The 14,505-nt window shown below is 56.9% G+C and overlaps 1 protein-coding gene across 5 annotated transcripts in view; it reads left to right on the plus strand.

Moving 5' to 3' along the window:
- SHANK3 (SH3 and multiple ankyrin repeat domains 3) overlaps positions 1-14,505 on the plus strand; it is a 290,023-nt gene that overhangs the window by 132,582 nt on the left and 142,936 nt on the right. For all 5 annotated transcript variants that reach the window (XM_090121481.1, XM_090121525.1, XM_090121365.1 and 2 more), the window contains one exon: positions 3,707-3,900. In XM_090121481.1, the coding sequence (XP_089977607.1) occupies positions 3,707-3,900 (194 nt within the window). The remainder of the gene's footprint in view (positions 1-3,706; positions 3,901-14,505) is intronic.

Genomic DNA, 14,505 nt, shown 5'->3' on the forward strand with positions numbered 1-14,505 from the left:
TTCTGGCCTTACCCTGTTGGGAACATGGGTGGGAATGTGCCTGGAGTGAGCCCGAACCTGGAGCAGCTGCATGGCTGACACGGGTCTCCATCAAGCAGGCATTAACATGAAATATGATTAAACTAATTAACATCCCTTAATTGAAATTGAGCCTGCTGAAAAAAAAATAAAAAATAAAAAATAGACCAAACAAAAAAATGGTTGCGTCCTTTGAAACTATTACACAACTTGTTATAAATGTACCTCCGATGTAATGGATGGAGGCTGCGGAGACATTTTGACTTAATAACTCCTTAATGATTAAAAAAATGAGTGCGCTGCAAAATCAATATGGCAGATATGAACTGGATTGCAAACCACGTAATTAATGCTTCCTCAATGCAGCTGCTGAAGGGGGGTCACGGGGAATTTGGGCTGTTGTTCTGATCTCATGGTGTCTGTGCCAAGGCCACCCTTGGTCCGGGGGTACTTTGGAACACAGTCAGTGCTTTGGCACTGGGAGAGATGGGGAAGTGGTGGGAGAAGGGAAGGTTACAGAAACCCTGAACTGTATGGGTGGGAAGGAGACGTTGTATCTCCCCCAGCCCAACCCCCCTATTGCAGAGCAGAGGGGAGGAGCACCTTCCTGCCCTGCTGGCTGTGCTCTGTGCAGTGCACCCCAGGGTCCCATTGGCCACTTCAGCCATCAGGACAAACTGCTGGCTCACGGTCACCTTGTGGTCAACTGTTGGCCTTCTCTGAAGACCTGCTTTTCAGCAGCTCAGCCCCCAGTGTGTCATAGAATCTTAGAATCCTATTATGGCCTGGGTTGAAAAGGACCACAGTGCTCATCAGTTCCATGGGCAAGGTTGCCAACCACCAGACCAGGCTGCCCAGAGCCACATCCAGCCTAGGCTGCGTCCTGATGCTGCTGTTGTTCCTCCCTAGGTATAAAACCCTGCACTTCCCTTGCTGAACCCCATTGGATTCCTCTTCCCTCAGCTCTCCAAGCCCCGTGTGAGCACATGATGCTCAGCCCCACAGGTTGGTGGATGTGGGGCTGCTGTGTCCGACATCCCATTGGCACCAGGCACTCTTTGCTGTGAGCAGCCTTAATGCTGATGTGTTCTTCATGCTGCTCGTGACAGTTTCTGAAAGCATAAAGGAGCTCTTCAGAGCTCTGAGCGGGTCTTTAATATCTCCGCATTGACTAAAACATGATACCGGAGTGACATTTAGAAGCACTAGAAGGCAAGGGGAGCTATTTATTTCTTATTAAGGTGTTTTTTTTTTTCCCTCGAGGGGTTGCGGTGTGGAGGACGGGGGCTGGAGGTGACCCAGTGCTCAGCAGTGCCTTCTGCTGCCGTATCCAGCCCTTCTTTGTGCCAGCTATGCCCCAAGGGGTGATCCGGGTGACCTCCGCTTGTGGGGATGTGCGGAGGTGATGGATTTCCCCACTGCATCGGGCGCTCCCTCCACCTGCATCCATAGCCAGGAGTGCTCTGAGCAGTAGTGAGGCTGAAGGTCCCTGGAGGGGCGCTGGGGTGCAGCAGCCCTGGGGCAGAGCACAGCCCACAGGCCGTGCAGGGAGATGTGTGCAAAAAACAACGATCAGGGGCTGCAAACCTGGGGCACGGGGCCGCAAGCACGAGGCATGGGGTGCAGACATTGGGTACAGGGTTGCAAATTTGTGACAGTGAGCTTCAGGCTTGGGGTAGAGGCTGCAATCGTTGAGCGCTGGGCGGCAAGCGTGAAGCAGGGCTGCAGTTTTCAGGCATCGGGCTGCGGGATCGGGCGGGGCTGCAGTGGCGTCGGGCGGTGTTGTGCCGGTACCGGAGCAGCACTGAGCACCGCTGGAGCCGGGCAGAGCCCCGCGGCGATGCTCGGGGCCCGGAGCTGCTCCCGGCGCGGGGGTGGCAGCGCGGGAGGCCCCGGCGCGGCCCCGAGCAACGGGCGATGGCCGCCGCCAGGACCGGGAGCGAAGCCCCGTCTGCGAGGTGCCCCGGTGCATCCAGCCCCGATTCCTCCCTGCACTGCCCACATCCGCAGTGCCCCCCGCTGCGCTCCCCCAGGCTGCCCGGCAGAGGCGGCCGCTGGGGGGCGGTGCGGAGTATGGGCCCATCCCCCTCCCACCCCATCCCATCCAACCCTCTTCCATCCCATCCCATCCCATCCCATCCCATCCCCATCCCATCCCTAACCCCATTCCCCTCCCACTCCTATCCCCCTCCCATCCCATGCAACCCTCTCCCATCCCATCCCCATCCCATCCCATCCAACCCCCTCCCATCCCATCACCATCCCATCCCCATCCCCATCGCCTCCCCCTCCCGTCCCATCCTCACCCGCATCCCCATTCCCCTCTCCCTCCCGTCCTATACTCACCCCCATCCCATCCCTACTCACATCCCATCCCTATTCTAATCCTCATCCCCTCCCCTTACTGTCCCATCCCCCTATCCCCATTCCTATCCCCATCCCCACCCCCATCTATATTCTCATCTTCATCCCCGCCCCATCCCATCCCATATCCCCATCCCATCCCCATATCCCCATCCCATCCTATCCCCATATCCCCATCCCATCCCATCTCTTCCTTTCCCCTCCCCTCCCCTTCCCTCTCCATCCCCAACCCCATCCCCATTTCCATCCCCATCCCCATCCCCATCTCCATCTCCATCCCCATCCCCATCCCCATTCCATCCTCTCTCCTCCCCCTCCCCCTCCTGTCCCAGCTTCATCCCCCTCTCATCCCTGTCCCATCCCCATCCCCATCCCCATCCCCATCCCCATCCCCATCCCCACCCCCATCCTATCCCATCCCCTCCCCTCCCTTCCCCTCCCCTCCCCTCTCCTCTCATCCCATTACCTCCCATCCCATCCCTTCCCCCTCCCATCCCCTTCCCCTCCCCGTCCCATCCCCATATCCCCATCCCATCCCCATATCCCCATCTCCAACCCATCCCCTTCCCCTCCCCTCCCCTCTCCTCTCATCCCATTACCTCCCATCCTATCCCTTCCCCCTCCCATCCCCTTCCCCTCCCCATCCCATCCCCATATCCCCAGCCCCATCCCCATCCCACCCCAATCCCATCCCCATCCCCTTCCCCTCCCCTCCCCATCCCCAAATCCCCATCCCTTCCCCCTCCCCCTCCTCATCCTCTCCCCGTCCCATCTCCATATCCCCATCCCTATCCCATCCCATCCCCACCCCTCCCTTCCCCTCCCCTCTCATCCCATCCCATCCCATCCCATCCCCTCCCCATCCCTATTCTCATCCCCATCCCCTCCCCGTCCCATCCCCATCCCATCCCATCTGCATCCTGATCCCCATATCCCCATCCCCTCCCCGTCCCATCCCCATATCCCCACCCCACCCCATCCCGGTGGGCGCGGCGGGGGCGGAGGCGCGGATCCCCGCCCGCAGGGAGGAGCCGCCGGCGGCGGGCAGCTGCCCCGGGCCATGGTGCGCGCGGCGGCGGCGGCGCGGCGCCGGAGGGAGCGGAGCGGCGCGCGGGGCGGGCGGCGCCGCGCCATGGAGCCGGCGGCGGGCGGCGGCCCCGGAGCCGCAGCCGTTGCCCGCGCCCGGGCGGCGCCGCGGCGGCCGGGGCTGCGCTGAAGCCCCGGAGCCCCCCGCGGCCGCGGCCGCCGCCGTCCCCGCCATGGCGCAGCCCGCGGGCCGCGAGCTGCCGGGCATCAGCACCGTAACGTACGTCTTCGTTTACAGCCCCGGCGGCCCGGCGGGTCCCCCCGGGCCCGGCCCCGGCCCCGAGCCCGCGCCGCACGCCGCGCCCGCCCCGCTGCGCGGCCCCAAACGGAAGCTGTACAGCGCCGTGCCCGGCCGTAAGTTCATCGTGGTGAAGAGCTACGCGCCGCAGGGCGAGGGAGAGATCCAGCTGAACCGGGGAGAAGCCGTCAAGGGTGAGTGCGGCGGGGATGCGGGCGGCGCTGCGGGATGCGGGGCGGGGGTCGCGGCGGCGGCGGGAGAGCGCGGCAGAGCGGTGCCGGTGGTGTTTGGCCCCGTGCTTCTGGGGAGGGGATGCGGGGCTGGGTGGGACCCTCGGCGGGGCTGGGGCCGCCGGGCAGCTGCAGGTCGGTGTGCGGGATCACGGTGCGACGGAGCGGGGGCCTGGAGCCCGGGGTCGGGGCTCGGCGGCGGAGCCGCGGGGCGTGGATGTGGGCATCAGGTGTGGTGCCCAGGTGCGGGGCCTCGGAGCCTTGCTGGGTCCTTTTGAGCACCGCAGGCCCCGGTGCTCGGTGGCAGCTCCGTGGCGCGGGCGCTGCGCTCGGTGCTGGGCTGGGAGCCCCGGTGAGTTGGACGGCGCTTTGCTGGGGCGGTCTGCGGGCGCTGCTGGGGTGAGCGGCCCCGATCCAATGCAGTGCCTGAGTTCGGGTGGAGAGGAAACACCGTCCATGCGGAGCTCCCAGCCGCACAGCCCCGGTGATGCAGAGCCGATGGGAGACGGCGGCTGAGGGGGATGATGGCATTGACATTTACATTGGGCAGCTGCTTGGAAACCTGCGGTGGGTCAGGAGTCGGCTTCCAGCAGGTAGCAGTGAGAAGAGGCTTCCTCTGCGAGGAAGAACCCAATTCCAGCGTTTCACAGAAAGTTGAAGGATCTTCCTTCTTCTTTCCATCTTCCTGCTCTCGCTGCCGTGGGCTGGAGCTGCTCCCCTGACTGCTCACGTCAGCTCTCTGATCGGGGCATCGCAGCTTGGGTGCACGTGGGACCTTCAGGAGTTGTCCTGAGCTGTGCACACCTCACATGGCAGCAGAGCAGAGGGCTGCAGCTGTGGCTGTAGGTGTGGTGTTTGCTGGAGGAGTCATTGCAGAGATGGGGCTTTTCCCATCTTCACCCACTGAGCGGTGTTTTCCATCCTGCAATTCTTCATCTCGTCGTGCATTTGCGTTAGGGAGGTGGTCCCAATAGCAGTCTGTAGTGATTGCAGCAGAATGTGTCATTCATGAACTCACCTGTTGCTGTTTGCACATCTCTGAGCATGGGATGCGGTGCTGGAGAGGAGGGCTGGTTGCGTCGCAGTGTGGCTGGGGCTCAGCAGGAGGGTCCCATGGTTGCCCTGTGGGAAGGACCTCGGGCAGGGCAGGTGGGCTGTGTGCTGCTGTTGTGCTGCTGATGTATAGCTAGAGGGACATGGAGTCATGAGCAGGCTGTCCTGGTTTTGCAGGGTGATCGTAGAATCATTCAGGTTGGAAAAGACTTTTCAGATCAACAGTCCAACCCCAACCCATCCCACTGCCCACGTCCCCCAGTGCCACATCCCTGTGGTCACTGAACACCCCCAGGGATGGGGACTCCCCACTGCCCTGGGCAGCTGTGCAGTGCTAACCGCTCTTTGCAGCACAGGTTGTTCCCAGTCTTCAACCCGACCCTCCCCATTCCACCCTGAGCCCATTCCCTCCTGTCCCACCCCCATTCCCTGCGGACAGAGACCAACCCCTCCTTCATCCAGCCTCCTTTCACTGGCAGCACAGAGCGCTGAGCTCTCCCTGAGCCCCTCTGCCCCACACTGCCCCATCCCCTTCTCCATAGGACCTGTAGGACGGTGTGAAGCGGGGCTGCATTCCAAAGCAATTGCTGTAGGTCCTGCAAGAGATCCGGAGCATTTCCTTGTGTTCCACTTAATGTTGCACCCCATATTAAAAGCAGGTCGGCTCCTGCCAGGTTCCTGCCGTGTCCTGGTGTGATGGGGTTGGTCTTGTGCTGGGTTTGTTGCTCTGGATCTTTCTTCATTGCCATCCTGTCCCCATCACCATCCTTTCCCCCATCCCATCCTCATCTCCATCCCCTCCCCATCCCATCCCCATATCCTCACCCCATCCCCATCCTATTTCTTCATGAGCTGTCGGTAGGAATTGGGTTGAAAGCACAGCGTGGGTCAGGAAGTGAGCATGGCAGCGTGCTGTGACCGTCCTGGTGGCCATTGGGTGACTTTGGATAACAATCGATGCTGATATTTCATCCGCAAGATAGCAAAAGAATGTGCAGAGAGGGGAGTCTGTCCTTGAGCTGCTTGTCGCTGGTAATGACAAACAAAATGAGATGTCAGAACCCCAAGCAAGGGGAGAACCGATGGGCACCAGCCTCGGAGTGCTGAGGTTGCAGAGAGAAGTGGCTCCTTGCAAGGGGACTCAGGACAGCAACCTGGGAACAAGGGGAAACCAGGAACACGATGAATGCGCCGGTTCTGGATCTCATTTCTTCACACGTTGTGATCAGGAGGAGTGATTCTCAAGCAACTGTTACTATGTGCACCCAACAGCAAGTTCTGCTCCATGGTGCAGTTCCTGCTGCCATTCTGTGTTGCAGTATTTGGAGCCACCCCACGTGGAGTGAACGGCAGCCAGCATTGCTGCTGGTGTTTGTTGGGTGTTATCATGATGGCTCTCAGTTGCACTGGGGGTTTAGAGATGGGGTTATTTTGCCTGTGGCTCGGGTTGTTGTAAGGCTGAGTGATCAGTGCTGGTTCCTCTGACTTCCTTCTGCCAGCACACAGCTCTGGACAGCAGGACCTGAGGGTCCTGGTGGGTGAGGAGCTGCTCAGGAGCCATAGAACTGTGGAATGGTGTGGGTTGGAAGGGCTCTCCAAAGGCCATCTGGTCCCACTCCCTGCACTGAGCAGGGACACCCACAGCTCCACCAGTGCTCAGAACCCCATCCTCTGACCGTGGGTGTCTGCAGGGATGGGCAGCAGCACCTCTCTGTGCAGCTGCGCGGTGCCTGACCTCTCAGCATGAAGCCCTCCCTTACTGGGAGCCTTACACCTGCCCAGGAGCTGCCCTGGGGGCTGCTGAGGTCTCTCCGTTGCCACTGTTTTCTGGAGGCAGCTCTGGAACCTTCCACTGCTCAAATCTTAGAATCACACAGGTTGGAGAAAACCCCTAAGATCACAGAGTCTGGCTGTAACAGTGCTGCTCCCAACTGCACGGCCACTCATTGTGGTGCCCCGGCCACAACAGCACCAGGAGCTGCCTCCAAAGTGCTGCACCACGGCTGAAGGGCTGTCCTGCGCTCACAGACCAGCACTCAGTGCTGACTGGTGCTCACCCAGGCTTGGTGTGGCCCTGTAGGGCTGCATGTTCCATCGATGGGGCTGGAGAGCAGCACCCACTGCTGTAGTGTCCCCTGTTTTGAGGTCCCTCTGTTCTTTCCCCTGAGCCCCATCTCAGTGTCACCGTTTGGGGCTGGGTGTCAGTTCCCCAAATCCCTCTGGCTCCTGGGGTCTGGGCTGTATAGGAAAGCATCACTGGCCCAACACTGGGGTTGAGTGGGAGCTGGGGACAGTGGGTGGGAGCTGGGGGGCTCCCCGTACCCATTACAGAATCGCAGAATAACCAAGGTTGGAAAAGATCTTCAAGATCACCCAGTCCAACCATCTACCCATCACCAATAGCTCTCACTAAACCATGTCCCTCAACACAAAATCCAACCGTTCCTTGAACACCTCCAGGGTTGCTGACTCCACCACTTCCCTGTGCAGCCATTCCAGTGCCTGACCACTCTTTCAAAAAAGTAGTATTTCCTAACCTCCAACCTGAATCTCCCCTGGCCGCAGCTTGAAACCATTCCTTCTAGTTCTATCAGTGTTACACAAGAGAAGAGGCCAACCCCCAGCTCACTACAACCTCCCTTCAGATAGCTACGGAGAGCAATGAGGTCTCCCTTGAGCCTCTTCTCCACACTCAAGGTCCTCCATGTCCCATTGGGGTCCTCCATGTCCCACTGATGTCCCAGTATCCCATTGGGGTCCTCCATGTCTCATGGTGTCCCCACTCCCTTCAGGCAGTCTTAGAGAACAGTCAGCTCTCCCCTGAGCCTCCTCTTCTCCAGACTGAACAATCCCAGCTCCTTCAGCTCCTCTCCGTTGGCCCCACCGATGCTGGTCCCACTTGTGGGTCCATCCGGGCTGTGCCGTGGTGGTCGCAGCGCTGGGCTGGCGGTCGTGGTTGGAAGAGAGGAGAGTTTTCAGGACCACCGACAGCTCTTGGAGACCTGGATACGGGATTTCCTCGTGCTGGAAACTCTGACAAGTGAATGGTGGAAGGGAAACCTAAGAATGGCTTATGGAGGTTGAAAGGAAACGAATAGAATAAAACCAAAATGTCTTGGGGAGCTGGAAGAAACTATTTTTTGGAACAAAGGGGGATTTTGTTGCATGTTCGTGGATCTGCGTGGCCGGGCAAGCGGTGCCTGGCCATGCAATTGAAGAAAGGTTGAGGGAATTGGGATTGTTTGGCTTGGAGAAGAGAAGGTTCTGGGGAGACTTGATTGTGGCCTTCCAGTACTTGAATGGAGCGTATAAACAGGAGGGGGAACGGCTATTTGTGAGGCTGGATGGTGATAGGACAAGGGGGAATGGCTTTAAAGTGAGACAGGGGAGGTTTAGGTTGGATATGAAGAGGAAGTTTTTCATCCAGAGGGTGGTGAGGCACTGAAACAGGTTGCCCAAGGAGGCTGTGGATGCCCCATCCCTGCAGGCATCCAAGGCCAGGCTGGATGTGGCTCTGGGCAGCCTGGGCTGCTGGTTGGCGACCCTGCACACAGCAGGGGGTTGGAACCAGATGAGCACTGTGTGCCTTTGCAACCCAGGCCCCTCTGTGATTCTATGCTGGGGGATGAGGCACAGTCCTGCACCCACTGTGGGCAGTTGACACATTGGCAGTGCTGTGCCACAGTGCAGTTCCTCTCCTGGCACCAAGCAGGGCCCCATCCTGGTGTCCCTTTCTGCAATCAGCTCTGAGCAATGCACGGTGAGCTGTGGTCATTGCTTCATTTCCTGGAGCAAAGCACCCCTGGTCACCGCCCGCAGAGAGTTGTCCAAGGGCAGCCGAGCACAGCCCGTGTTTCCCTTCTGGTTGTTTCACACTCAGTTTCAAACCACTGAAACCCTTACAACTGGATTGGTCCCATGTGTGGGATGCTCAGGCTGTTGACATAGGAGGGTGGGATGCAGCTGCCTGGCAGCTCCTGGGGCTGCACTGCTGTGCGGTGCTGTGCGGCGATGCTCTGTAGCAGTGCGTCCTGAATGTGGCTCAGCTGTCGGCTGCAGCCATAGGGCTCGGTTGTGTCTCTCTTCATGAAGCTCCATCTGCTCGTTGCTACATAAATATCTGACCTCCTTCTCATCCCCGCTGCGCTCTTTTAGGCTGTTTATGGCATTAGGTGGGTAATTGTGCCTGATGCAGAAAAGTATCCCTTTCTGTCTGTTTGTAGAAGTGACTCCGTGGCTCATTGATGCGTTCTTGTCCAGATGTTCCACAGAAGTTCTGGTTTTGTTTCATTTTTTTGAAATCCCGCTCAGCATTTTATGTCTGTTCTGTATCTGCTTAACCACAATTTGGTTTGCCATTAACGTGCCCCATTCCTTACGTCTTTTCCTGCAGTTTTCTTTATGCCTCTAATCAAGCCTTTGGCTCTTCTCTTAAACAAGTTTGGTTTCTGTTACAGGCGAGTGGAGCTCTGTGATTACTGTTCTGGGCAGTGTCCTGATGGGCACTGCATCACTTTGGTTAAGTAAAGAGAACATAAAACGTGCAACAGACTAAATTCTAAAGAAAAGCAACCTTCTGGTGTTTAGAAATATTAGATATTTTTGGCTCGAGCTATGAACCGTGTGTCCCTTTCCTCTCCTTCCTTGTTCCCTTCTCCAGTGTAACACATGGAGGCGGCTGCACTTCACCTCTGGTGTTTTTCCATGGCTCACCACTGATGCACTCATTGGGTTGTTCCAACCTGCCCATGGCTTTGTCCTCCCATTCGTTGCAGGGGCTGCAATGGGAGGAGGGGCACTCAGCCCACAGCAGGGCTTGGGGCTTTGGGGACTTTGAGGTCGCTTCCAACCCAACCATTCTGTGCCTCTTTGGGACCCAAAAGGGTTGTGTGGGGCAGGAGGGCTCCAGCTGTGAGGACGCAGCCCATAGGGATGGGACCAGGAGCTGTGTGTGTGAACGCCCTGGGCAGCACCAGGCACTTCTCCCAGGTGAGCAGCAATGCTGTGGGTCAGGAGGGCGCTGTGGGGCAGTGGGTGCAGGGAAGGGCAAGTTTGTGGGGCTCGTACAAGGTTTCCAAAGTGCTGCTGATGGTCTGACATCAATCACACCTTATGAGGAAGGTTAGGAGTGCCTAACGAGGACAGGGCAATGGGAAGAGGTGTCAGAATTGACTACAGCATAAAGAAGAACTGGAGATTCCCTGGGGACATGCGGAACACGCCATCCCTCTGTGGTTATTAAAGCTGCAACCGGTTGGCATTACAAGCTCTATTTTTAGCAGTCTTAAACTATGGTGAGAAAAAAATTGGTCTGGCCTAAAATTTTCTCACTCTGCTTAAAGTTTAATTCTTGCCACGGGTCAGGCTGCACAAGTCAGCCTCGCTCAGCATAGAATCACAGATTCATTCAGCTTGGAAAAGACTTTTCAGATCAACAGTCCAACCCCAACCCATCCCACTGCCCACATCCCCCAGTGCCACATCCCTGTGGTCACTGAACACTCCCAGGGATGGGGACTCCCCACTGCCCTGGGCAGCTGTGCAGTGCTGGCCGCTCTTTGCAGCACAGGTTGTTCCCAGTCTCCAACCTGACCCTCCCCATCGCACCCTGAGCCCATCCCCTGCCATCCCACCCCCATTCCCTGCGGATAGAGACCAACCCCTCCTTCATCCAGCCTCCTTTCACCAGCGGCACAAAGCACTGAGCTCTCCCTGCTCCGCTGGTTGCATGCTGGCTCTGGAAGATCTCATCCTTGCGCAAACTTAGGCTGAGTTTTTATATGATCACTATCAACAAATCTCACCAAACCCCAGTGATCCTGCACCTCCCTTTCTAGCACCGTTTCTGGGAGTTCGTTTTTCTGAGTGTTTCTGTAGCCACCTCAGGACTGGGATGGAATTGGAATTCCTGGAGCAGCTTTTCCTTCGAAACAGGGTCAAGAAATTGATTCTGTTCCCTCGTTCATTCTGGGAAGGTCATTTTGAAAGAGATGGGAAGAAGCCAGGATGCGGCTGGTGGCCGTGGCTCTGAGGATTACACAACCTCCCGGGATCGCTGTCTGTCATCAGTCCTGCTTTCTGCTGTGCTACATTTCCCTGAGTTTAGGGCAGGATTTTTCCACTGAGAAAGTGTGCTGCGGGTCGGCAGCGCGGCCGCTGCGTGTTGGTGCTGTGCACCTGAGGTGTCCAACCACAGCCCAGCAGTCCATATGGAAATGAGGGAATCATTGGCCAGAAAGGCTCCGGGGTGACCTCATTGTGGCCTTCAGTACTTGAAGGGAGCGGATAAACAGGAGGGGGAACGGCTGTTGGCACGGGCTGATGGTGATGGGACAAGGGGGAATGGCTTTAAAGTGAGACAGGGGAGGTTTAGGTTGGATATGAGGCGGAAGTTTTTCAGCCAGAGGGTGGTGAGGCACTGGAACAGGTTGCCCAAGGAGGCTGTGGATGCCCCATCCCTGCAGGCATCCAAGGCCAGGCTGATGTGGCTCTGGGCAGCCTGGGCTGCTGGTTGGCGACCTGCACACAGCAGGGGGTTGGAACCAAATGAGCACCGTGGGCCTTTGCAATCCAGGCCATTCAATGGTTCTATGAAATGTTGTGGTTCAAAGTTTGGGTAGAAAAGAGTCAGAAAGCGAAGGGAGGACTGAGGAATGGTGCCGACAGAGCAGCACTGGGATCTCCGTGCCCTGCAGGAGGACAGCACTGACCTGCATTGCTGTGAGCTGTTCTCCCCCAGCTTCACTTTTCATCCAGGGACACAACCGAGGGGATTTTGTTCGTTTATGATAAACACAAACTCTACCAACTTTTTGATACTTCCCTTTTCTTCAGCATGAATTCTTCTGCCTGGGAGTCCTCTCAGCCCTTCCCCATCAGGAGATGCTTCATCTCTGCAGCCCTTTTTGTCTTTGAAAACCTCCTTCCCGTGATGCTGTGGGTTTTTCATTCGTTCATTCATTCTTTTCCTGCGTGTTTTAATGATTTGTCTCCTCCTATTAATGGTGAGTGGTAGCGATCGTTTCCCCTTTCAACGTTTCTGCGTTTGCATTGACAAGTGAGGCTGCCTCAGTGCCTCTCTGAAGTACATGCAGATGAAATTCCTCAGCGCCTTCAGATGCTGTTTGCACGTTATGTGGATGAGGTTGGATCCCTGCACGTTGCTATCAGAATGCTATTGTTGGTGCTTTGCTTCTGCAGCAGTGTGCTGAGAGCTCCCTGCTTGCAGAACCACTGAGCTTGGAGAAAACCTCTGAGATTCCAACCCAACGCATCTCCCAATGTGCCCAGTGAGCAGAGGAAGCCTTGCTGGGGGTGCAGACAAAAGAGATGCCATCCACATTGCTCCATCTCCTACCTTCCATGGGGTGCTGCTGTGAGTGGCTGCTTCCTGAACCCCCTCTGCTGGTCCTGCCCATGAGGTTCCTGCAGACCCTGCTGGGGGCTGGGGCTGTGGTTCAGCACTGGGATTTGGGGCAAACTGTGTGTGCATGAGCCCGACTCACACCAAAAACGCCCCTCATTTTCTTGGTCTTATTTCCACCAGGCAATGCAGGGTGGCTCCGTGTTTTTCTCTCCGTTGTGCATTTTGCTTTTGGATGCACTTTTTCCTTCCAAGAATTTTTTCTCTTGCAGATAACCCCTTTTAAACGTTCTTTGCCAAGCCCGTGATCCAATTTGTTCCTCATCCACTGGTTGTTCTCCGAGCGCTGCAGGACTTAAAAGTGCAGATGCCTGGGGAGAAGCACGGAGTAATCCTCTTAATTTAACACTGAAGTGTTTTTCAGGAGGTGTGCTGGGGGGGATTTGTGCTCCTGAACTCCTCCTGAAGGTCCTTCTCGATTTCCTGTGCTTTGTCTACATCTGAGCTCTGCAGCAAGGCAGAATTTGTCCCTCAGCTGTGTGCTGCTGAGCGGCGTGTTGGAGAGGATGGACCCCACAGTAGTGCCAGAATAACAGACAACGTCATTGCCTCCTCAGAGTTTCTTTTTCCCACGACTCCATATCTTGTGTTTGGCTTTGTTGTACCTCGTAAGGTTCTCCAGGGCCCATCCCTGTGTGTTGGGATTACGGTAATCCCACTGCTGAACACCCATCTTTGTGTGTTGGGATTAGGGTAACCCCATTGCTGCACACCCATCACCTTGTGTTGGGATTAGGGTAACCCCACTGCTGCACATCCATCACTATGTATTTGGGATTAGGGTAACCCCACTGCTGCACATCCATCATTGTGTTGGGATTAGGGTAACCCAGCATCCCTGCTTTGCTCCAGGGGATGCTCTGAGGCTGCAGGGAGCAGGAGGGGTGACTCACCCCTCGGCATGGGGCTGGCTGCTGTACACAGCCACACCTGAGGCCACTGTCTAGACTCCCTGCAGTCAGTGGTGAGAAATAGCTCTTCCAAAGTGCAATTTATCTCATCCCAAGTTAGACATTTAAAATCAGTCTGATGAATCACGCTCTGAAATAGCCCATTTCTCTGTTGACTAGCACAGATATAGATAGTCCTTTTGCTGTCTCTCTTGACCATTAGCAGGGGCTCTTGCAATCCACAGCAAGGATGCTGGCTTCAGCATCCGCTTCCCATTGCTCTGCTGTTGTCTTCAGCATCCCATGGGGGAAGTCAGCAAAAAGAACAGCTCTGATCTGACGCCTCACCTGTCCCAGACGCAGCTAACCAAAATTCTTGGTTTTCTCCAAATTTATTGGTCCCTGACCGCAAGAAAGATGTTGTGGTCCTGGAACGTGTTGGGGTCTGCAGCACAGTGCTGTGGGGAGCGGCTGAGGGAGGGGGATGGGGCAGCGTGGGGCAGAGGGGCTCAGGGAGAGCTCAGCACTCTGTGCTGCCAGTGAAAGGAGGCTGGATGGGGGTGGGACGGCAGGGGATGGGCTCAGGGTGCAATGGGGAGGGTCAGGTTGGAGACTGGGAACAACCTGTGCTGCAAAGAGCGGCCAGCACTGCACAGCTGCCCAGGGCAGTGGGGAGTCCCCATCCCTGGGGGTGTTCAGTGACCACAGGGATGTGGCACTGGGGGATGTGGTCGATGGGATGGGTTCAGGTTGGACTGTTTATCTCAGAGCTATTTCCCAACCCACATGATAACATGATTCTCTTGGAACCAGCAGGCGTTCCCCAATGAACCATCATTCTTCCTTGCCATGTGGCTGAAATATTGCTTTGCAGAGGGAGGGAGAGCTGGGCGCTCGTGGCTGTCTCGCTGTACACTGCTCCATTTAAATACTCAATTCACGTCTGTAGTCTCATAATGATGAGGTTAATGAACAGCTGAACAGGCCCAGAGGTGTTGTGCTCCCCATGGAGGTGGGATGCTTCTGTCGGGGGCTGCAGGAGGTTGGGGTTGGAATGGTGGCTCCCGAGCTCTGCTGGGAGTGGGATTTCACCCCTGGCCCTTGGGGATGCTGCCAGAAGGACCCAGGGCTGATGGGAGCAGCTCGCCTTGAACCCAGCTGTGTTTGGGGGTTGCACAGAGGCCCTGCGGGGTCCCACCCTGT

Source organism: Phasianus colchicus, chromosome 1, assembly GCF_987193195.1.
Source record: "Phasianus colchicus chromosome 1, bPhaCol1.hap1.1, whole genome shotgun sequence".
NCBI lineage: Eukaryota > Metazoa > Chordata > Aves > Galliformes > Phasianidae > Phasianus > Phasianus colchicus.